Source organism: Trachypithecus francoisi, unplaced genomic scaffold (genome assembly GCF_009764315.1).
Source record: "Trachypithecus francoisi isolate TF-2019V2 unplaced genomic scaffold, Tfra_2.0 Lachesis_group9, whole genome shotgun sequence".
NCBI lineage: Eukaryota > Metazoa > Chordata > Mammalia > Primates > Cercopithecidae > Trachypithecus > Trachypithecus francoisi.
In genome coordinates this window covers 30990813-31015832 of record NW_022681474.1, presented here as the reverse complement: position 1 = coordinate 31015832, position 25020 = coordinate 30990813, and the positions used below count along the sequence as shown (strand labels likewise).

Here is a 25020-nt window from a genome sequence, read left to right as displayed (position 1 = left end):
CATAATGCAAAAATTTAAAAGTCAGACAATACCAAATGTTGGCAAAGAGTAATGAGAACATTTACTTAACATTTCTGGTGGATAATAAATTGATACAACCACACTGGAAAGTAATTTGGCATTATTTAGAAAAGTTGAAGACACAAACACTACATGACCCAGTAATTCCCCTTTAGGTACACATCCTCAGAGAAACTCAGATATATGTAAATCAGGAGAAATATTCAAAGACTATCAGAACAGCATTGTTTCCTTTATTTTAGCACAAAACTAGGAATGATCTATTTCTTCAAGATTTTCAAGATCATATATACAGTAATAGCAAGCTTACTGAAAACAGACTTGCCTATGAGTCTTTTTACACTACTATAATGGTCAAAAGAACTAGGGATAACAGCTCTCTAAAATGTCGATCTTATAGCTGATTTAAGTACAGTTCTATAATGGTCCAAAGAAACTAGGATAATAGCTCTCTAAAGTGTGGATCTTATAGCTGATTTAAGTACAGTTCAAAAATGTGTTGATTAACCATGATGAACTCAGACGGACTAAGATATTTTTATTTGTGTCAGGGTATACACTTTTAAAAAGGAGGGTGCTTGAATCCAGCAGACTGCCTATTATTTTCAGTTTTGCTGTTCTGGATTCATAGACAAGCATAAAGAAACTCGAATAAAACGATAAAAGTTTTCCTTGTGAAAATTCTGCTGTCAGATGGATGTGGTGGCTCATGCCTATAAACCCAGCATTTTGTGAGGCTAAAGCAGGTGATTGCTTGAGCCTAGGATTTCAAAGACCAGCCCGGGCAACATGGGAAAACGCTGTCTCTACTAAAATTACAAAAAATTAGCCAGGTGTGGTGGCCTGCGCCTGTGGTACCAGCTACTCAGGAAGCTGAGGCGGGAGAACCACGAAGTCGTGGCTGCAGTAAGCCGTGATCGGGCCACTGCTATCTAGCCTGGGCAATGGGAGTGAGACCCGGTACTTAAAAAAAAAAAAAAAAAACCAAAACCCACTGCTGTCAGCTATTGTATTTTATGCGGCAATCAATTATAGAGTCTATTAGCAGTATTCTCCAGATCGCATCCCTCTTAAAAGTTCTTTCACACACAACTTGGGGGCATTCTGATTAATATTAACAATGAAATACACTATTTCTACTTACTGCATGAATTAAACTAGTATTAATATCCCCCTGAAATTATCCTCGTTATTTCTGTAAATTTTCTTCTGCTTTTAACAGGAACAAGTTGGAGAAGAAAGTGCAAGGTGTTTACAACTTTATTTGGTGCTACCAAATCTACGAGACAGGAAAAATTAACAGAAGGGCTTAAAACTCCTTCAGTGTTGCTCATCAAGCCAAGCAAAAGGGAAAATACTCCAAAATCAAAAACAAATACACATCATCATCAACAAAAAATAGCAAAAACATCCTTAATTTCTATTTAATAAGTTTATTTACCCCAACGATAGACTTCTTTTGCAGTTTTGGGGGATTATAGGTGAGTAGTGTGGAAACCAGTTGATTTTACTTAGTATTTATGGGACTCTTGGGCAAGTGACATCTCTGAAGGCCAGAATTTCTCTATGAAAAGGTTTGATTTTATTAAACCTTCTAATAAAGGTATTAGTCCTCAACAGATTGCTCATCGGAATCACTTTTAAAGTTAAAAAACTAAACAAAACAGATACCTGGGCTCCAAGTCACATCTACTGAACGGAAGCCTGGGCATATCTAACAACTTGTAAAAATTCGATGTGTGATTCTGGCACTACTTGCTGTTTAATGCAAAAATAGACTGGAGAACCTCCAAGGTTCCTTTTAACTTTAAAAACAAAAGAAAAACAAAGCAAAAAAGAAAAAATATAGCACAATGTGGGAAACTGAATTGAATAAGGATACAATCAAGGACAGAAGCAAAATCTTTTATCCATGCAGGTCTACAGCATGCTGTATTTACACTTTATTGAGCCACTCACTCAACCAAAGACACTCATACAAACGTCCTTCCATAGCATGTTGCAAGTTATTTACATATTTCTTATGTTACACGCCTCAATCTACATAAATAATACTAATAGCGGACTGAGTTTCATAATACAAACATAAAATGCTATTCTGAGAGGTAATTTTTATAGTTTTATCACCGAAATATTATAAAAGGTAGAAGTTTTATATTTAAAGTGTTGGTTGGGTGCCCCTCCCCTTTGGTTCGGAGTGGCCTTACTCCAAATCTAGCATATTACTCAGTATCTTCTATTACATAACATTTATTACCCCTTCTTTGTACTAGGAACATGAGCTTCCTCAGGAGATGAACTGTGTTGTACTTTATTTTTTTTCTGAGATCTAGTTGTTGTCTGGCACCCAGGCTGGAGTGGCGCGATCTTGGCTCACTGCAATCTCTGCCTCCCGGGTTTCAAGTGATTCTCCTGCCTCAGCTGGGATTACAGATGCGTGCCACCACACTCAGCGAATTTTTTTGTATTTTTAGTAGAGATGGGATTGTGCCATGTTGGCCAGGCTGGTCTTGAACTCCTCGCCTCAACTATCTGCTCATCTCGGCCTCCCAAAGTGCTGGGATTACAGGCATGAGCCACTGTGCCCGGCCTGTTGTACTTTTCTCTGTAGCCCTTGTAGAAAACAGGACTCGGCACCAAAATGGCATCAACATAAACTTGTTGCCTGGATGCCAGTTAACGACAGCATTCTTCAATACAGGTAACAGGAGCATGTACACGTGCATTTGCATTTAACTTCTAGGCCAATCATCTTTACTGGCCTCAAAACTGATAACGCTAAACAACAACAACAAAATAACCTGATAATGCTGGGAAGGTAGTCCTTACGCTTCCATCAAGGTAACAAAGAAAATGATGAACAGCTCATTTTACGCTATATTCATAAAGCTAAATAACACTATGTAAAGACAAATTTAACTTATTTTAAATAATCTGATGAAAATAACTCAAACCACCTTTTGTAAACACAAAGGCAAAAAAACTTTGGAGTAATTTTTTAAAATCAATGTATTTTTAGTATACAAATATCTAATTCTAATTAACACTTTCATTTTCTGAAACCTTTTCGGCTAATTTGTTAGGATATGAGGCTAACATGCTTATGTTTTACATGTTTGCAACAAACTGAACATAAATACAAAATCCACATCTTTGAAAACAGCTCAACACAAATGAATTTACATAAGAGAGAATGCAGTGTTTCTCATTAACAACTCAGTTCAATGCATTCTTCTGCTCTTGAAGAGTATTAGCCCGACTCTCATTGCTTCAATGCAAACTTTTCCAAGCATTCAGGAAACCTAGACTACAGATCAAGCTCGTTCATGAGGCCTAGGACAGCTTTGAATGTGGCTCAACACAAATTTGTAAACTTTCTTAAAACATGCAATGTTTTAAAAAGCTCATCAGCTTTCATTAGTATATTTTATGTGTGGACCAAGACAATTCTTCTTCCAATGAGGCCCAGGGAAGCCAAAAGATTGGACACTCCTACTTTAATGGTCTTTCATAATCATTCTTTGGTAATGGAATAATACCTGGTTTTAGCTCTAGTGCTGACTTGTGTGCACGTGCCTATGATCTTTCAAAGGATATTTTGTGATCTCTTCCTAAGCTATTTTAAACTTTCCTTCACTCTCCCATTTAATATTTCTGTGCCTTGTGTATCTCTGACCAATTATTTGGTATGTGCCATAAATGTCACCCTTTGATTTTAAGTTGTAGGTATTTGCTTTAAGAGACAACACTTCTTAATGCTTTGTAATTATAAATAATTCACTTGTATTTCCAAATTCTGCTGGGGTGGGGCGTGGAGGGTGGCAGCCTACCAAAGACTAGACACATAAATATCTATTGCTATAACCTCTTTCTAGGGTTTAAATTATCACTTCAACTCTTATAGGTACGCTTGCAAACTACTGTAAAGAGCATAAAGCCAAACTTTATTTCTGAGCTGCATTTTTCTGGTATCTCATATCCTTTTCAATATACGGAAGATCTAAAATGATACTGGTAATAAGTGCACTTCTAATATTACTTTCCTGTTGTGTTTTGACAGTTGCTCTTAACACTGAGCAGGACACGGGAACATGTGAAACTCAAATTACTGCTACAAAGGCAGACTGCTTTATTTTGTAATAGTGGTGTTACATGGGAGACACAGCAGATTATGAAGAGGTATGTAAGTGTAGTAGGAAAAAAACATAAGGTAGGTAGGTGACAACACCTAAATCTGTGACTTTAATTTTTAAATTCATGAGTATTTTTACTCATGTATCCTTCTAGATCTCAATGCATTTATAAATGTACATAAATACACTGATGTTTTATAATGAAGACAGTATCCTTTTTTAACTTGTTTTATTCAACTGAGAAAATCTTCATGTTAATACATACAAAAGATAAGCAATTTCCAACAGACATTGCTAAAGTGACATCCCATACTAGCAAGACCCACTTACACACTCCCACATACTGTGCTTCCCAGAAACATTCCATTGTTGTCACTAGTCTCAAGAGTGAAAAATATCCTCATAGTAATCTTAATTTTCAACATGCACTAGCAATCTTTCTCTTGCATTGTTTTTATCCTGGTAAAGTATACACAGCATCAAACTTACTATTTTAACCATTTTACAAGTATAAGGCAATGTCATTAAGTACATCCACGTTTCTGTGCAACTATCATGACTATACGTCTCCAGAACATTTTCATCTTCCCAAACAGAAACTTAACACCCACTCCCACCCCAGACACCATCGAACAGTCCCTGGTAACTACTATTCCAGTTTCTGCCTGTATGAATTTGCCCATTCTAGGTACCGTTGTATATGTGGAATCATAAAATATGTATCCTTCTCCTCCTGGCTTATTTCATGTAATATTCTTAAGGTTCATCCATGTTGTATGTAGCATGTATCAGAATTTCACTCTGCTGATGAACACTTGATTGTTTCTAATGTTTGTCTGTTGTGAATTACTAGGAACAACCACATGTAAGCATGTTTGAGTCTCTGCCTTTCTTTTGGGTATGTATCTAGAAATGGAACTGCCGGATCCTACACATAATCCTATGTTTAACTTTTTGAAGAACTTACAAACTATATTCCAGAGTAGCTGCATCATTTTACACTCCCACCAAAAGTACAAGGGTTTCAATTTTTCCACATCTTCCGAAACACCTATTTCCATTTTTTAATTATAATAGTCTTCCTGGCCGGGCGCGGTGGCTCAAGCCTGTAATCCCAGCACTGTGGGAGGCCGAGACGGGCGAATCATGAGGTCAGGAGATCGAGACCATCCTGGCTAACACGGTGAAACCCCGTCTCTACTAAAAAATACAAAAAACTAGCCGGGCGAGGTGGCGGGCGCCTATAGTCCCAGCTACTCGGGAGGCTGAGGCAGGAGAATGGCGTAAACCCGGGAGGCGGAGCTTGCAGTGAGCTGAGATCCGGCCACTGCACTCCAGCCCGGGCGACAGAGCAAGACTCCGTCTCAAAAAAAAAAAAAAAAAAAAAAAAAAAAAAAAAAAAAGTCTTCCTAATGGGTATTAAGTGTTATTTCATTATGGTTTTTGAATTGCATTTCCCTAACGACTAATGAGGTTGAGCACCTCTTCATGTGCTTACTGGCCACCAGAATGTCTTGTTTGCAGAAATGTTTATTCGAGTCTTTTGCCCATTTATGAACTATGTTGTTTTACGTGGTTGAGCTGGACTTCTACGTATATTCATTCATACCTTATCGACATACATGATTTACAAATATTTTATTTCATTCTATGAATTGCACTTTCACTCCCTTTGATGTGCAAGTTTTTAATACTGATGAAGTCCAATGTGCCTATTTTTTTCTTTTGTTGCCTGTGCTTTGGTATTATATTTCAAGAATCATGGCCAACTCCAATACTATTAGATTTTGTTTTCTTCCAAGTGTCTTAGTGTTTTAGTTCTTAACTTTAGGTCTTTGATCCATTCTCAGTGAATTTTTGTATTTGGTGCAATTGCCCTTTTCTAATTTTCTGTTCATAGTCTTTGTCTATGGTTCCATTGGATTGTCTTTTTCATAATGCTTTGTATTTTTTTATATATCTTCAACATATCTTGTTAACTATGTTTCAAGTATTTTCTCCTGTCTGATACTTATCTTTCAACCTTAGCTTATTGTTATTAACTTTCCATAAAGAAGTTTTAAATGTCTTATATATGGTCAAATTTATTAATTTTTAAAAAGACAAATCCATTTGGGTCTTGATGAATATTTCCTTACCCTCATTAGGAAACAATATTTCCTAATACTCTTTTGATCAGTTATTTCTTCATTAAGTTGACTAAACCTAAACTTAATGACTAAGATTAAACTCCTACACCAATGTATTCGATTATTCAATAAATATTGGAATAACTATGGCCAATCTTTATAACTTTTCGTGAGTATTTAGTAACCCTAAAAATTATTTTAAAACAAATCAACCGAGTGCTGAAGTTGGCCCACTACCACTGCCAGTTAATGACCATCTACATCAGCTATAAGAGCCTAGCTTTAATACATACTGAAGTTTCTGACTTCATTCAATTGTCATTTAGTCTATAGATAGCATAAAAACAGAAGGGAATTTTACTTCAAGTGACTGACTCACACCTCATGTTAACATGACTAGTCTGTCCTGCCCATTACATATGGCACCAGCATGTGAGTATGTGATTATTTACATATGTTCATACTGAGAGCTAGCTTGAGGTTACTAAATAGGTCTAATCCTATGGCTACTTTGTTTTGTTTTCAAATTTATCTCTGCTAATAAATCATAATTCTAAACCACTAAATAAGGAACTTATTGAATAAGGTTATTTTATTTTATTTTATTTTTTGAGGCGGAGTCTCGCTCTTTGGCCCAGGCTGGAGTGCAGTGGCCAGATCTTGGCTCACTGCAAGCTCCGCCTCCCGGGTTCACGCCATTCTCCTGCCTCAGCCTCCTAAGCAGCTGGGACTACAGGCGCCCGCTAGGATGCCTGGCTAGTTTTTTGTATTTTTTTTTAGTAGAGACGGAGTTTCACCGTGTTAGCCAGGATGGTCTCGATCTCCTGACCTCGTGATCCGCCCGTCTCGGCCTCCCAAAATGCTGAGATTACAGGTTTGAGCCACTGCGCCCGGCCTTGAATAAGGTTATTAAACTCTCCTGACAGCTTGGTAAACAATAAGGACCCACGTTTCCTCTTTCGTCATTTCACAAATCTGGAAGGGATGGCAGAGTTAGGGCAGGTTTAAAATGGCCACTGGGGAATCAACTGATAAAACTCAGTTTTACATTTTTTTGGTGTATCAGAGTTTCTCTTTTTATGGTTGTCCAATAAAGTGATCATACATAGATGTTCAAATGTTCCCCTAACAAACAAATATAGACCTAAACGGGGTCACCTCACTCCCTTGTTTCACTCTACCTAACATCAAGACTGTTCTCTGCAAAAGTAAAGAGCTCTGCAGCTTTCTCTACCCTTCTGACCACTCACACAGGCACAAACCTTGATTTCACCTTAGGTTCTTTCTCTCAAATGACACATTGGCATCAAACAGATCTAAATCCATTGCTGGTATGCTTTAATCGGATGCGCAACACATATACAAACTTCTTTTCTTCAAATAGTTTTTTAAACCATGACCAGTGCAAGTGCCCCCAACTCTCAACACCTGTTCTTAGAGCATCCATCTACAACAAATATTTACACATACAACATGGATGCCTATACAACATCCATTACACACGCTGTATAGGCATCCATCCAACATTTACACACTGTTGTATAGGCATCTACAACAAACATTTACACACTGCCTATTATTTGTCAAGTACTAGGAATAGAGCAGTGGTTAAGAAAGACAAAGACTCTGGCCGGGCGCGGTGGCTCAAGCCTGTAATCCCAGCACTTTGGGAGGCCGAGACGGGCGGATCACGAGGTCAGGAGATCGAGACCATCCTGGCTAACACTGTGAAACCCCGTCTCTACTAAAAATAAAAAATACAAAAAACTAGCCGGGCGAGGTGGCGGCGCCTGTAGTCCCAGCTACTCAGGAGGCTGAGGCAGGAGAATGGCGGGAACCCGGGAGGCGGAGCTTGCAGTGAGCTGAGATCCGGCCACTGCACTCCAGTCCGGGTGACAGAGCGAGACTCCGTCTCAAAAAAAAAAAAAAAAAAAAAAAAAGAAAGACAAAGACTCTGCTCTTATACACAGCATCCACCACTGACAACTTTAGACACAGCTCAGCTATACTATTAGTGCTTAAGACCAACAGGCCAACCTGATTTGAACCATCAGCGCTTAATATAAATTATTTAATTGTTAAGAAAAACCCTTTGGGAGGCCGAGACGGGAGATCACGAGGTCAGGAGATCGAGACCATCCTGGCTAAAATGGCGAAACTCCGTCTCTACTAAAAAAAATACAAAAAACTAGCCGGGCGAGGTGGCGGGCGCCTGTAGTCCCAGCTACTCGGGAGGCTGAGGCAGGAGGTACGAGAACGGCGTGAACCTGGGAGGCGGAGCTTGCAGTGAGCTGAGATCCAGTCACTGCACTCCAGCTTGGGCGACAAAGCGAGACTCTGTCTCAAAAAAAAACAAAACAAAAAACAAAAAAAAACAAAAAACAAAAAACCTAAACAAGTAAACTCACTAAGTTGATGAGAAGAGTCAATAGAACGCTTAATTTAAAAAACATGGAGGTCCCCGTTGAGAAAAATAAAAATATGCCAAATAGACACTTCAGAAACACAAAGAACAATCGAAATGAACAATCTAAACAGACTAAATGGAAAACAATCTGTAAAGATTAAAGTTGCTATAAAACTTATCTAAGGATGTAACAGTCTTCAATTAACATACAAGGAGAAGTACGGGGAAAGGCTGCACAATTTCCCCTATATAAACAGGTAATTCCATGGTAGGTAATCGAGTTTCTTCCTACAAGTTTAAGAATACTATATATAAATTAGGCACATAATGCTTGTGATTAGCAAACACACTTTGTGAAATTTAAACTCGATTCTACTGTCAGAAATTTTACATTACGAGCGTCCGAACTGACACAGATGTACTGTATGTTATGTCTTTCATTATATTTGGTTTTGAGGAAAGAACAGGGTTGTGGAGAAGCTGTCTCTAACACTACATGTTTGAACTGGGGTAATGTTTAGGCTCTTCATTTCTAAGACAGAGATATTACTACCTTCCCTCACAGTGTTGTTTTAAGGAATAAACTAAAATGAACATAAGACAATTAGCATCAAACTGCATAGGGAAGGGTTAGAAGATGAATAAAGTACGAAATACAGTAAAACATAATGTTGAGCCCTAAAGGGGATATAATCTAATTGAAAAAACTGAAATTACAATGTTTAAGTTTTGTTACAAAAGAGTACTGGATTCAACAGGACAGCAATGAAAGAAAGAACATGTTCTATTTAGCAAAAGCTCAGGACAGGAAAGATAATGGCAAGTCCTAAGAAATGTCCAAGTTTGCAACAGATGAATTAGAGAATTAAGAGTGAAATGGGTGGAGATCAAGCTAGCAAAACAGACTGCAACCATCCTGTCAAGTGCTTGCTATAATCTTACTAAGTATGGACTTTATCATTTGGATGTTTAAAAAACCACTAGAAGTTTCTAAGCAAGGAGCTGACACAATTCAATTTAAATTGTATAACGATGCCATTGTTAAGTGGACAGATTGAGTAAGAAGATAATCAGGAGATTATTTCAAGAGAACCTGGCCAGGCACTGTGGCTTGCACCTGTAATCCCAGCATGTTGGGAGGCCAAGGCCAGAGGACTGCTTGAGGCCAAAAGTTTGAGATCAGTCTAAGCAACACAGTGATTTTTACAAATTAACAGAGAGAGATGATCTGAATTTCAGTAAGTGAAATCTCCATGAAAGATTTTTACAATGAAAAGAGAGAATCTTAATTTCAATGAGTGCTAGGAGACAGAGCCCAAGATTTGGGAGTGGGTGGGTGGGTGAGAATGTTTAAGAATAAGGCAAAGTTAGGGAGAACAGTGTTGTCAATTACTGCAAATCTAAGAATAAATTGTGGGAAAGGGAGAAATTAGGGACACATTGTATATGAGGATATGTAACAAATACTGAGAGTTTACACGTAGATATAAAAGTCTGAACTAGAACTAAAAGCTTTGGTAGTCATAACAGTAACAAAATGACTACCAAGGAATATGGTGAACAAGAAAAAGAACCAAACAGAGGAAAAAAGGGTGAAATGCTGATATGTAAGAAGCAGGAAGGAACAGAAATAGGTAACTGAAGGAGGGTAGTATCACAGAAGCCAGAGGAAAAATTTCAAAAAGGAGTTAAAAAGTGTTAAATGTACAAAGGTAACATGGGATAAATACTTTCAAAGGGCCATCAGAATTTTAACTGACAAGGATTTTTAAATAAAGTTTTCTGTGAGCAAATTGTCAAAATTATAGGAAATTAAAAAACCAAAATGTCCTATGGAAAATATAATAACTATAGCATTAATTCAGATTTCATCTCTCAGTATTTCTCTTTGCAAATTTAATTCTGTCACAGGGTAAATCCGACATGTTATTTATAAATGTTGGCACAAACCATCTTGACCGAATTTGACATCTGGAACAAGCATTAATCTGACACATTATGTACTCTATGATATATAAAGTATATGGCTGAATAACAAGGAAAATTCAAATAACATGCATAGTACGTACGCATGTATTACATACATGTAATATAAGAAAATTTCAAACAACATGTATTGATAGTTTAGTTTCTGCTCAACTATAAATATTAATCTATATTAATCTAGATTTTAAGGGGGCTACAAGTTCTTTTTTAGGATTCTTTAAAATCACACTGTAGTTCAAGGAGAGGGGAAATCAGAAACAAAAGAAATCCAACTACTTGAGCCCTCTGCCAACAAATTAAATCAATGTGAACTAACGTATCAAGCCTCTCCTAAACCCACAGGACACTTAAAAGTGCATCAACACTTACTAATGGTCTGCTAATGGATTTACCTGTGACAATTTATTTACTGCGTTTTAATTTCCTTAGACTCTTAAAACATACTACGAAGTACAAGTTTCGGACTGTGAATGGTCTATGCAAATTTCATCACACTACTTATGCTGTGTCACACCTTCCAAGTAGCTGTTCTTAAAATTTTTCTGTAACTTTTTAAACATGCTATGATTATTGACACTGAGTTGGATAAACACAATTTGGGTTGCAATGTTTAACTTCCACTCTTCAGACTCAAGGTCCAATTCAGACATTAACACTCCTTATCTTATGGCCCACAACTTAATTTTCTAATTGCAAATTGAAACCAATAATGAAATGTTATACAGAATTAGTTTTAAAATATCTCTATTCATATTAAGTATTAAGAGAAAACTGAGACGATTTATAAACTGTCAAGACAATGATCACAAAAACAGAAAATTGAAGAGACAGTTATTTGACTCTAACAAATTACTTAAACCATTATTGTTACACATTAAGCACCTGACTTAATCCAGAGACAAGAAACAGTTCTGAGGCTGGATAATTATAAATTAAAGAAAAGCTAAATATTGCTAACTCTACACCCAACTACACAGAAACATTCTAAAAGACTTTTTAAAAAATTTATAATTCGGAGACTTGTAAGCCAAAGGAAATAATGTAATATATAAGAAACTTAGAAACTATAGTTCAACGTGCAGCATCTAGTAATAATGGCATACCTTTTCTTTCTGTTTTCTGTGCAGGGACAGAAGATGTGGGTGTAGGCAGTTTTGATAAAGTAGATGCTCCATTAGCATCAAATGATTTCTTTGGCTGGTGATCAGACTGTAGCGTAAATGGACTAGAAGGAACAGTGCTTGGGGTAGCAGTTGGATGAACCACTGGTTTGATGGGGTGCTGTACTGGCGTAGAACTACTGTGAGTCTCTGCTCTTGGCAGTCTGTAGTCTCTGTCATTGTGTCTGCTTGTTTGAGACAAAATATTCTGTGGGAGCAAACTACTGGCATCACTGGAATGCTTGTCTTCCACTTTAGTTCACAGTTCGAAAAAACAGATGTTGGAATGACAGAAGGGAGAAGAAAAAAGATTACATTAGAATCCTACCTTTAACATCAGCTAATTCAGCAACATACTTGTACTTACATATTCTTTTATAAAACTGCAAACCCAGTTAGTGTCTGCAGTTTACCACTGGCATGTAAATATGCAATACTGGAAGAAGAGGAGTTTTTGCTCAACTATAAATATTCATCTATACTCATATTTCAAGGGGGCTACACATTTTTTAAGGATTCCTTAGAATCACACTGTAGTTCAAACAAAACATAAAAAAAAACAACAAAAATCAACATGGAGTTATAATACCATCTCATAAAAATTTTTTAATTGTTTTAAAAGCAGAAAAAGTAAATGCTTCATTCTTTTACACTATGGGTCATAGATTTTAATAACTGAATTATTCACAGTGGTTCGACTGCAAAGGAATATTAGGCTTTACTAGCCTGGTCTTTCTAAATACTACGTTAGCTAATTAGTTGCCTCTAAAGCAGTTTATACGAAGGCTTAAATGAAATTATTTTAAGATGACTGAAGTTATGATGAACTGTGAACACAGTAAGTAAACCAATCTGTAGTATTTTTAATAATGTTACAAATAACCAGAGAGTTAGTAATAAAATCATGATGCATAATGCTATTTGAAAATAGAAGTCCAACACACAGCACAGTCAGAACAATCTACTTATCGCTAGTTGTATTAACAACAAATCCCCTTTCAATTTAAACCCACAAAAATACTTTAACCTCAGAAATACTGAAAACAGTTAAAATCTATCAACAATTTAAATTCTAACACCATGATTCCTCAAAACAGTACAAAAGAAGGAAAATTTCAACGACCATGTTAAAGTTCATTCGAAGTGTTCAATCTAAATTACAATATTCCCAACAATAACTAAAGAATTCAAATAACCTCCAAGGAGAGAAATGACTTAAAATCCATGCATGTGATGTATAATAATTTTATTAAAGTATGCCCTCTCTGTTGATTATTGCATTGTTTTTTCCAATTCACAGCTCCTCCAATTGTAAAGACCAAGACAAAACAACGGAGGAGGAACATTCAAAGTAGAAGTCAGTTTCAAAGTTGTCAGTACACAACCACTACATGGTACACCACAAGAAAAAGTACCAGAATACCACCCAAAAAAACAATCACATCAAAGCACAAGGTCTTTTGACAATGACTTAACATATAAAATTCAGTGTTATAAAGGATACAATATAAAAATCTACAAAAATGAACAGAATACAAACATCTGTTGTATGACAGTAATGTATCAGTAAGCTATCAACTTGCATGAAGATAAAATTTTAAAAATTTTATTCTACGGTTTCTACCTGCAATGAGGATACTACTAAGACAGAAACCTTTAGGGACAGACATAACAGGATAATATCATGCCCAACCCTGTATACAATTTTTATTTCCTCAATCAAGAAAACTTCCTTTCAGTTCGATAGGGTTAGTCAAAATGTATCAAGCATATGTACTCCAATGGAAATTAAGGATGATACTTCTAACATTTTTAAGTTAAAAAACAAAAAGGGCAGCAGCATTACAGGAACAGGGGAAGCTATAGCTGTAACGGCTTTCTATACTTACAACTCTAAATAAACACAGTTAAAGCAGTGCCTATTTGCCACCCTCCCAGAGGGCAGTGCTTTGCTTGTCCTGACTGGAGAGAGGGGAGGTATGCTACTGGCATCTAGTGAGGAGAGGCCAGTTATGGTGCTCAACAACCTACAAAACAGGAAAGCCTTCCATAACAAACAATTACTTCACCCAAAATGTCATTAGTGCTTCTGTTGAGAAAGGTTTCTCTAAACATAAGCCATCAACATATAAAGCACAGATTCGCAAAAATAAAAATTAGTAGCAGTTATAGCAAATTAAAAATTTTATCCATATAATTTTCAGCATCAGGTTGAGGAGAATATTAACATTTGATAAAATATTTTATGTTTATTTGTTTTTTTTTTGAGACAGTCTCACTCTGTCACCCAGGCTGTAGTGCAACAGCATGAATCTCACCTCACCGAAATCTCTGCCTGTCTCAGCCTCCCAAGTGGCTGGGATTACAGGCGTGCACCACCATACTCAAATAATTTTTGTATTTTTAGTACAGACAGGGTTTCGCCACATCGGCCAGGCTGGTCTCAAACTTCTGACCTCAGATGATCCACCTGACTCGGCCTCCCAAAGTGCTGGGATTACAGGCATGAGCCACCATGTCCAGCCTTTGTTAAAATATTTTAGTGCTTTACAAACACTTAATATATTGCAAAAAAACAAAAACAAAAACCTCATTAAAACCTACTTTATCTCTTTACATGTAAAAATCTTCCCAATCCTTCCCCCTCTGCCATCTCCTAAAGTTTTTTTTATTGGTAGTCAAGAACAAGCTTTAAGCCACACTCGACACAAATACCAATATACTGAACACAAGCGAACACTCTGCCAACATGTTTCTGATAGACTAAGTTAAACCCTTGAATGACTTATTGACTTTATTACTAAGTTGACCAATCTTTAAAAAAAGCAACACAGCTAAGGTTCTTTCTCAAACACTACCTAAACTCAAAAAAAGTGTGATACATGACTACATTTCAACACAAGCACAGACACAATGACTCATCATTTGCCTATCTAGGAATTTAAGTGAAGGCAGTAATCAGACAAGTGGGTAGATATGAATCATCATCTTGTTTATAGTAGGGAAAGGCTGAAAACTTTCCAAGTATTCATTGATAGGGGATTATTTATTGATGAAAGTTTACCTATGCAATCAATATAACAAATGCAGAATTATAAACAGACATAAAAACATATTCCTGATACATTACTGAATAACAGGTAAAAAACAGTAATACAGAATCTCATTTTTGAAATACATATATATGTAATTTGTATACACATTTATAAGCATACAGAAAAAAGTACATATTCCAAAATGTTTCAGGGTCATGGAATTTAAACGTTTTACCTAATTATTTAAAAATATGGCATACTTTCGAAATCATGAACAAAAACAAGTTTTTTTTATACTTATCTAATACTTTTTTTTTTTTTTTGTAGACTCAAGAGTCTTGCTCTGTCGCCCAAGCTGGAGTACAGTGGTGAAATCTCAGCTCACAGCAACCTCCGCCTCCTGGGTTCAATGGATTCTCCTGACTCAGCCTCCTGAGTGGCTGGGATTACAGGGCGCACCACCACACCCAGCTAATTTTTGTATTTTAGTAGAGACCGGGTTTCACCATGTTGGCCAGGATGGGCTCGATCTCTTGACTTCGGGATGCGCCTGCCTCGGCCTCCCAAAGTGCTGGGATTACAGGCGTGAGCCACCGCGCCCAGCCATCTATCACTCATTTTCTATGCATCCCCTACCCTGCAATTTGTTCAAAAAACTCACAAGCTGGGTGCAACTTATTTATGTCTAGAGGAAAACCTCTCTCTCATTTTTAATTGACAAAAGTCAGTTAATTAAGATATAAAAAGAAATGGGACTAGAATCTAATTCTTCCACCTCAAAATTCAATGTTCAAAATTCAATGTTCTTCAATATGCCAACTTCAGTACTTTATATCATTTAAAAAATTATACACGATTTCACTGATTTAAAAATTTAGTATTTCACACTTAATCCTGCAGATCTGTTACTGTTTCATCTTAAATATTATCTCCCATCAAAAACTCAATAATCCCTCTGAGACCAAACACATTCCCAACTTTTTAGTTTGAGTTACAGGAGCAGAACTGAAACACTGAAGTCTAAGAATTCCCAGAAAACATGACCTAGAAATTCCTCTCAAAATTGCAAAACGAACCCGAGTAGTCTATGTGGCAGTTAAATATTTTTAATTTTTTTTTTTTTTTTTTTTGAGACAGAGTCTGACTCTGTTGCCAGGCTAGAGTACAGTGGCAAGATCATAGCTCTCTGAAGACCCAAACTCCAGGGCTCAAGTCATCTTCTTGCCTCAGCCTCCCAAGTGGCCGGGACTACAGCTGGGTGGTTAATTTTTAATTCTGTGGACACTGGGTCTTGCCATGTTGCACAGGCCAGTCTCAAACTCTTGGCCTCAAGCCATCCTCCTGCCTCGGCCTCCCAAAGGGCTGGGATTGCAGCAGGCATGAGCCACAGCACCGAGAGTAAATTTTATTCAAGGTAAGGGAAGCCAGTGGAAACAGATTACCTTTAATAAAGCTTCAAATTTGGAGAATGAATTACAAAACAAATGTATGGGATACAAAATTGTCCCACTAGCACAAAATCTGGCCTCAGAAGAACAATGAAGTATGCCCACAGTTTGATTTATAGATGAAGAGAGCACCTTAGCACAAGAAGGCTTAACTTTTCTATTAGACATTTTTAAATTGTGTGCAAATTCAAAATAGAGATGTTACACAGATATATGATCATGATGATATTTGTTTCTAAATACAAGGATAAACAAGTTACTCATTGGTAACATTTAAAAAAAAAACAGTAGCTATTCTGATGTCACTTGTGTGTGGCTACGATTCAATTATTAGACTAAAACCTGATGAGATCTGTATCCAGTTTAATAGGACACAACTTAAGGGCAGGCAGGTAGGCTGGGAGAGGAAGCTCTTGTTTGGGGGGATCAGGGGAAACCGATCTAAAACAAAATTCTGTTTGCAATTCAGCTCCATTATAGCCATAATGCGCAGCAGGAAACACAGACGTATACTACTCTACCATGTATCTTTTCCCTTTTCGGGGACCAAAATGGTGGCGGGTAGGGGATAATAAATCCAACATAAAAGAATCTCTACATGTTTCTATTTATTTTAATTTACATATGTAGATGGCGATGGATACAGATTTGAAAAATAAATAATACGAATAAATCAAACATACATTTCAAGGAAAAAAATTAATACTTACTTCCACTGGCAAACCCACTAGTGGCTGTTGCTTGCATCACCTCTCTTCTGTAATCTCTATCTTTTGGGAAGCTGTTGACTGCCATCTTGTTTGCTTCTTTTTGTCTCTGTTCTCTAAAAATAAAAAAAAAATAAGATAAACACATAAAAATTACATTGAGGGCATGAGTTTCCATAATAAACAGCTCTGGCCAAATGCCTAACAAATGTTATATAAAAAACAAAAGGAGTGAACATGGTCATAATTTAACTGGTGTGGGAGATGCAACGTGGCAAACAGAAACACTAATGTTTCTCACTAATGGCAAAACTAGACCAATTAATTATACCACTAATGCCATAACCAAAGCTCATCAATTTTAATTCTACATGTGAAAGAAACATTATGGTCTTATTAAGCTATTAATATTTCCATCAAAATTAAAGATGCATAAATGTAGGTAAGTATTTTATTAACTATACTGACCATTCAAAAGGCCTTTGTGGACAGCTGCCTAGCTGTCCTAGAATTTTTTTTTTTTTTTGGAGATAGCATCTTGCTCTATCGCTCAGGTTGGAGTGCAGTGGCACCATCATGGCTCACTGCAGCTGTGGCCTCCTAGGCTGAAGCCATTCTCCCACCTCAGCCTCCTTAGTAGCTGGGACTACAAGTGCATGCTACCACTCACAGCTAACTTTTTGTAGAGACAGGGTCTCACTATGTTGCCAGGGCTGGCCTCAAACTCCTGGGCTCAATCAATCCTCCAGTCTTGGCCTCCCAAAGTGCTGGGATTACTGGCACCAGCTACTGCACCTGGCCAGGTTTTTGTTTTTAAAAGTAAAGACAAATTATAGAAAACATGACGGGGCAACTAACCACTGCAACTAAAAAGTGGAGATGGGTAGCACCATAAAAAAGCTAAATTAGAATGTTTAATGCTGTAAGATGTTAACCTGTAGAACCAAGCTAGAAAAATAATGTTTAATTAGATTAAAAGCTAATTACCTTTCAAGCCACTCTTTTGGTTTTTCCCACTGTGAAACTTCTGTTCGACAATTGTAGTAGTACTTTTTCCCAGAAGAGCTAATATGCTCAGACCAGTCATCTGCAGAATCATAAGGCTTAAAAATATATTTTTTACAATTAGAAAATGTTAATACTACGTAATCACATGAAATATCAAGAATATCAAAGCACACATACAGGAAAACACTTATGAGATATAGGTACTCTGAACTAGAATGCAATTATCTGCATAAGTATTTATAAGACCTTAGTTTATGAAAGGCTTCAGAGAACAGAACTTCATACCAAAATTAAGCAGCATAAAAATTAGATTGTTAGACAAAGAAAACTGTGAAATTAACATCACCTTGATTTTAGAAAGCATGACAAAATCCCCCACAATTTTAACTGGTGAAATCCAGTAACATGGGGGTGAGGAATGCACTCTAGACTAGATGATGGCGTGAAATTGTCGGTTCTAAATTCTAAGGCACAATACTAATTACATATGGTATAAAAAAGAACAATCTTGCCTGTATTAACTGTTACTCAGTGAAAAAAGGAACCAAAATATGTAAACATAAACAGAAAGCTAATTAAAAGCTATAAATTTGTTTCACCTTCAAAATCGACAAGATGGATCAAGTACACATAACTAAAACCTTGTTCTCACGTAATATACAGGATTAGCAGTATCACTCATATTCCCATAACTAAAAATGGTCTTTCAAACATTCTCAGATACAGTCTCTTCCAGGTATTTTTACAAGCAATGTAACATCACAATGAAATTAGAAAGATCTGAAAGGCCTAGTTTCCACGAAAAGAATCTCACAAAGATTAGTTAAGTTTCTGATTGGCCCCAGGAAATCTGGTAGAATCTCAAGTACTTTGGTTGAATTTCTTAATTAGTTTTTCAAAGGAGCTTACTGAAACATTGATTATATTTTGTCAAATAGCTAGAAAAGAGGATTTTGAGTGTTCCCAACACAAATGTTGGAGATGACACACACACAAATTACTGATTTGAACATTATTAAATATACTGAATGTATCGAAACATCACCATATATCCCAAAAATATGTACAATTGTCAATTTAGAAAAATAAAAAAAAATTTAAAAATATTAAACCACTTGAAAAAAGTAAAATGAAATAATGTACTGTACTATCATAGCCTATCCTTCCGGGTTCACTGTATTGTGACACAATTTTCAAGCTTGAGGAAACGAAGTCTTATTCACTACCTTACCCTTGGCCCAGCTTTAATTTTAACAACTAGGAAACAAGCTTAGAGAACTTAGGAGCTGTCTATAGGTCACAAAAATAGTGATTTACCAAAGGACAAAAAACTGTGGTTTCCAAAGGCCTATTATTTCCACTAAATTAACACCAAATTTTGGAAATTCTCCTAATAATTCTCAAGGCAGTTGGAAAAAGATCACAGACTCTGCCATGTATTTATATACTCAGGTTTACATCTCAAAATAATAAGGGGGGCAAAGCAGCCCTGTGCCCCCACACCTCAAAAAGCAGTGGAGAGTTAATTCTCAATCCCACTAGCTTCCAGAAGCCTACAATCAAGCTTTAGGAACCCAATCACAAAGGGCCAAGTTCAGAAAGTTCTTCTCTATCACCCCCTCCTCCCTATACATAAATTATTATGCAACTGATCCCTTCTAAGGATGTTATCTGGAAGACTTGGTTTGCTTGCCAAGTGGTTATGTGGAATTACAGGATTGAAGAGGTACAATGAGATTTGAGACTAGTGGACAGAGGACACCAGAGGTCAGCATGGTCTAGGCCAGTGCTCTTCCAAGTGATGGTTTGCCAACTTATCCTGGAGGAAATAAGGAGTTTGCATTTGAATATATAAACATACAGTTTCTTTCACAGAAGTTGTGCTTTAAGAAAAAAAAAAAAGTCAGTTGAACTAAACATTGTATTTAAGTGATTAACATTCTGGCACAACCTCCAGGACAGAAAGCTCACAATCAGAGCACTGGTCTACCACACAGCATTGATTTTGCCTATCAAATTGTAGATTAGTTCAAGCTGATGTCTTACACTTAACAAAAGTCCAGGGTAGAGCATACAATCACATATCAATAACTTTATTTTCTCCACTCCACTGCCATCCTCAAGGGGCTAAGGAAAAAGAAACCCTTCAAATTATGGGATAACTTTTACAATGCTGATGTGCAACAGCAGGTGTCAAATTTCTTAACTTTACAAAAAGAATATCTAACATTGAGAACTTAAACAAAAGGCCTGCAAACATTTAAAGTTTTCTAGATTTGGCCTGGGGTGGTTGCCAACATATGCTCTAAAGCAGCTCTCCAAGTGTTATCCAGGAAACCTTGGGGAACCCCAAGACCCTTTCACAAGACCAAAACTATTTTCATAATAATACTAACATGATTTTTTTCTTCCTCGTTTTATCACAAGCATATAGTGAAGTTTACCCAGAGGCTCAACAAAACACTGGATGTATCACAACAGATTGAATGAAGAAGCAGATATGAAGTTACGAAATTCTAAGTGTCTTTTTCTATTAAGTCAAACATTACCAAGATGTTCAATATCTATTCTTTTTAAATTACTTTTCATAAAGATGTTACATTTGTTACCATATAATGGGTTTACAACTGATATTTTAAATGAAATATTAAATTTCACAGTTTTAATTTTTAATATGGTAGATATTGATGAGACTCAAACTTTTTCTTTCCGTTTTTCCCCAAGATGAGGTCTTGCTATACTGCCCAGGTTGGTTTTTAACTCCTGGGCTCAAGTGAGCTTCCCTCCTCAGTCTCCCGAGTAGCCAGGACTACAAGTGACAAACACCTCTCCTGGCTCAAGACTCAAAAGCTTCAAAGTATGCAGATGATACTTAGTTGATAACAAAAGGAGCTGGAATATGAATGCAAACTCATACAGGATTGAACTTAAGCACATCTCAGCAAATTAAAATTGGCATAGAGTATTTAGAAGGGAAAATCTCAATTACAGTGTTTTTAAATAAAAATGAGCAATATTTTTTCACCAATTCAGAGCCCCCTTTGAAAAATCAAATATACACGACTGATTTAGTCTACAAGTCATACCATGATTTTTTATTTTACCTTTTTTTTTTTTTTCCTGAGACAGGGTCTTCCTGTCGGCCAGGCTGGAAGTACAGTGGTGCAACCATAGCTCATTGCAGCAGCCTCAACCTTTTGGGCTCAAGCAATCCTTTGCTTCAGCCTTCCAAACAGTTGGGACCACAGAAACACACCACCACACTTAGCTAATTTTTTTTTTTTTTTTTAAGAGACAGGAGCTTCCTATGTTGCCCAGGCTGGTTTTAAACTCCAAGCCTCCAGTGACCCTCCTGCCTTGGCATTCCAAAATGCTGGAATTACAGTTGTGAGCCACTGCAACAACATTCCCATGATTTTTATTGTGAAGGAGGCATTCATCACCAATCTTTTCCTGATCTTTACCAGAAGTCAGGCTCTGTGGTAAACACCCCACAATAAATGTTTGTCATAGGACTTAGCAGGAAGTACATTAAATGTTAATGCCTTAATCTGATACTGAAAATGAAAGATAATTTCAACTTGGCTTTTAATAATTAACTTGATTAAAAAAAAAAATCACCCACATACCCAATTATCTGTGTAGATAACTCTAAAGACAACTTTTCACGTAAGATTACATTTACAGTTTGTAAGGGCGGTTTGTGTCATTCCCACTAGGTACATTACAATACAAAAAACCACTACTTATTAAGTTAATTATGTACCTACAGGTGAAATCAAGAGAAACCAAATCCCAGATTCCAGAAACACAAAACATTTAATCTGTTCTAGTAAATGGTCTTCAACTTTCATTCACATAATTAAGTTCCCTGACACCCTTATGATTTGAATCATTCAAGCTTCTCTGATGCCCATTATTTATTCTTTCTGATTTCACTGGGTTAAATCCACTGCTCTAAAATCCAAATAATCAAAATTTGTCTTCCCTGAATGAGGTGTTTGTTTGCATTTGTGTTTTACGAAAAAAACAATGCCCACAAGGCTGCTGCTGTAAGAGTAGACAAATAGCAAACCTAAACTGTCAATGACAAGTGGAACTTCAGGTGTTACTTTGTAAATTAACAGAATGTTTTCCAGGAAAACAGGCAGATTCATTCTAAAATCCTGAATATACATCTCACTGAAAATGATTTGCTCTCCTTTCTCCCCACTCGGCCTAATCCTCCCTTCCCTACTTGAAGAAAAAAAAAGGAAAAAGGAAATGCCTCATCACAAATAGTTTGACGACAGTATGCATGAAGTGCTTAGCAAGACTGTCGTCTCAGTCCCAATCCCACCCCCTATGATAGTCGGTTCTGTGATGCTAGGGCTGGGACAGTACAAATTACTCTCTATTTAGCCAGGTGGCTTCCTTCCTATTAGAAGAATTAATTAGATGAATGAAAGGCAGAAGAAAGGAGCAGCCACACTTGTTACCAGCTCTGGGCTACCATCCCACCACTAGAACTAGCTTCACCATACCCTCACAGGTACTACCACCAGCTCTGTGGGGCTCCTCCTCTAGACTATTAGGTTCTAAAACCCCAAATTCATCCCGTTGTTCCACAGCCCTGAGTGGTGATTACTATATGTGTCACCTCAGGGTTCCTCCTTTTTTTTTTTTCAGTATCTGCTTAACCAATCCCATATATTAAATTCTGTGTTACAACAACATGATTTTCTTTCCTTTTCTGAGACAGAGTTTTGCTCTGTCGCCCAGGCTGGAACACAATGGCGTGATCTGCAACCTCCGCCTCCCAGGTTCAAGTAATTCTCCTGCCTCAGCCTCCCAAGTAGCTGGGATTCGAGGTGCTTGCCACCACACCAGGATAATTTTTGTAATTTTAGTAGAGACGAGGTTTCACCAGGTTGGCCAGGCTAGTCTTGAACTGCTGACCTCAAGTGATCCACCCACCTTGGCCTCCCAAGTGCTGGGATTACAGGAGTGAGTCACCGTGCCTGGCCACTAGTGAAGTGCCTGGCCAACAGTGTAATTTTCTAAATGAACACTAATACTATCTATTTTTATCCAAATATTATCCTAATGTCTCAATTTTCTATGGAAATGTACTATTTACACTGCTTCAACAAGAAACAAAAAATCTGAAGCTTTCTCAGCGTCAATTAAGACATGATGATCACTCAAATACTCAAAGCAAAATCTGTTGGACTCAACCTACACCTTTGACGGCATTCTCATTGTTCGTTCTTTCCCTATAATGTATTTTCCACAGTTACCTGAGGTAATTTTTTAAATTGCAAAGATGATCTTATTTTACTGATAATATCCTTCAATACCTCTTCACTGCCTTATATATGTATAATTAATATTCCTTGGCATGATACAGAATTTCTCATGATATGCCTCCCACTTACCTCTGTAAATTTAGCTCCTGCCATTTTCCCACACCGTCAAAATCCTAGCAGTTCTCTAAATGTGCTACACTATTTTACACTTCTACATCGTTGGGAGCTCTATTCCTTTGTATGCTATGAATTCCAGAGCTCTTTTACTGCCTAAGTTATAGTCAGACTCTTGGGAAGCATTAGTTATAGTTTACTATCTTCCTCACCCAAACTGGGAGTCCTGTGTTGAGCACCACCCCAAAGCAACTTTAACAGGCACTGTTGTTTACTTTTCTGTCTCTACCACAGGTCCCAAACTTCCTTTAAGATGGGCCACATTCTATAATATATTCAGCTTAGCATATGCCTGGTGAATTAAAACCTTATTCTATGGTGAATTAAAAATTTCACTGAAACCCATGACTTAAAAAATTCAAAATAAGTTATTTCATTAACCTAAACTTCTGAAAATATTTAAAATCCCTCATTGGGTTTCACACCCTTGTGGACAGGTAACTGTATATCCCTAGTGTCTGGGACAGTGTGTAAGACACAGTAGATAATAAATATATCCTACAAGGAGTTTACCCATTACGGAAAGAAAGCTTAAGTTAGAGCACTTTATAAGAAGTTTCAGCCCGAAGTTCTTTTTATCTCAGATATCACAACGGAAAAACATTGCTTTGTACAGGAATCCTAATTAATTAACACCAAAGATACTAGCTTCTCACAACGCTTAGTTCCATTAATAAGACTGGCTCTTTGGTTTAAAATAGGATAATAATATCAAATAAACACATTAAGACTGTGATTCAAACTTTTTTTTTAAAGACATTAGATTTTATAAGACTTCCCATGGGTTTTGTTTTGTTTTTTGTTTTTTTTTTGCAATAAATTCCAAAGAAAAAATATTGGACATGTTTATAATACTTACTGCATCTGAAGTTTTGCTTGGGTTATTGCTTGGATTAGAAGAATGTGAATTTGAACTATGAAGAGCACTGTGGTTGTGTGAATTTTCTTGTGGAGAGTAACTGGTCCCTTAAGAAAATAAAGAATACAGTGAATTACAATTAAACTGTATTTAATGTTTAATCTAAACTGTTTTCTATCATATATTATTGTATATCTCTAAATGAACATCTTACATAAGCATTAGGAATATATACATAGTCATACTTTTTATAGTATATAAAGTATCGGTGAACCTACTAAATAAGTGGCTGTATATGCCCTGAAACAATAGCATATAACAAAACCTTTTTGAGAGAAACGAAACCTTATCTTTATCATTTGTAGCAACTTCTGGGTTTTCTTACAGTTTTATTGGAGAAAAATAGAAGTACAATGTGCACAGAAAAAAGGCACAAGAACTCAAATGATACAGAACTAAAAGTCACTGTTATCAGTATGTTTTTGCAACTGTATTTCAATTTCTTAACAGTTTCCCCTGTTTGCCTTTTAATAGCTTTGCCAATTTTTCAAATAAAACAGCATCAACTTTTTTCAAGAAGTTAAAGAGTCTCAGGGAAGGTGCTCACTTATAAGATGATAAAGATGATTAAGAGTCTTTTCCTAACAGGTCCAACTCTATCTAAA

The 25020-nt window shown here is 36.7% G+C and overlaps 1 protein-coding gene across 11 annotated transcripts in view; it reads right to left on the bottom strand.

The window, feature by feature from the left end:
• WAC (WW domain containing adaptor with coiled-coil) overlaps positions 1-25020 on the bottom strand; it is a 90705-nt gene that overhangs the window by 13762 nt on the left and 51923 nt on the right. For 6 of the 11 annotated variants that reach the window (XM_033209066.1, XM_033209068.1, XM_033209063.1 and 3 more), the window contains exons 4-7: positions 24356-24462; positions 18014-18129; positions 17030-17142; positions 11780-12088 (exon numbers count right to left, since the gene is read on the bottom strand). In XM_033209066.1, the coding sequence (XP_033064957.1) occupies positions 11780-12088; positions 17030-17142; positions 18014-18129; positions 24356-24462 (645 nt within the window). The remainder of the gene's footprint in view (positions 1-11779; positions 12089-17029; positions 17143-18013; positions 18130-24355; positions 24463-25020) is intronic. The other 5 variants (XM_033209071.1, XM_033209072.1, XM_033209069.1 and 2 more) reach the window with 1 other exon arrangement.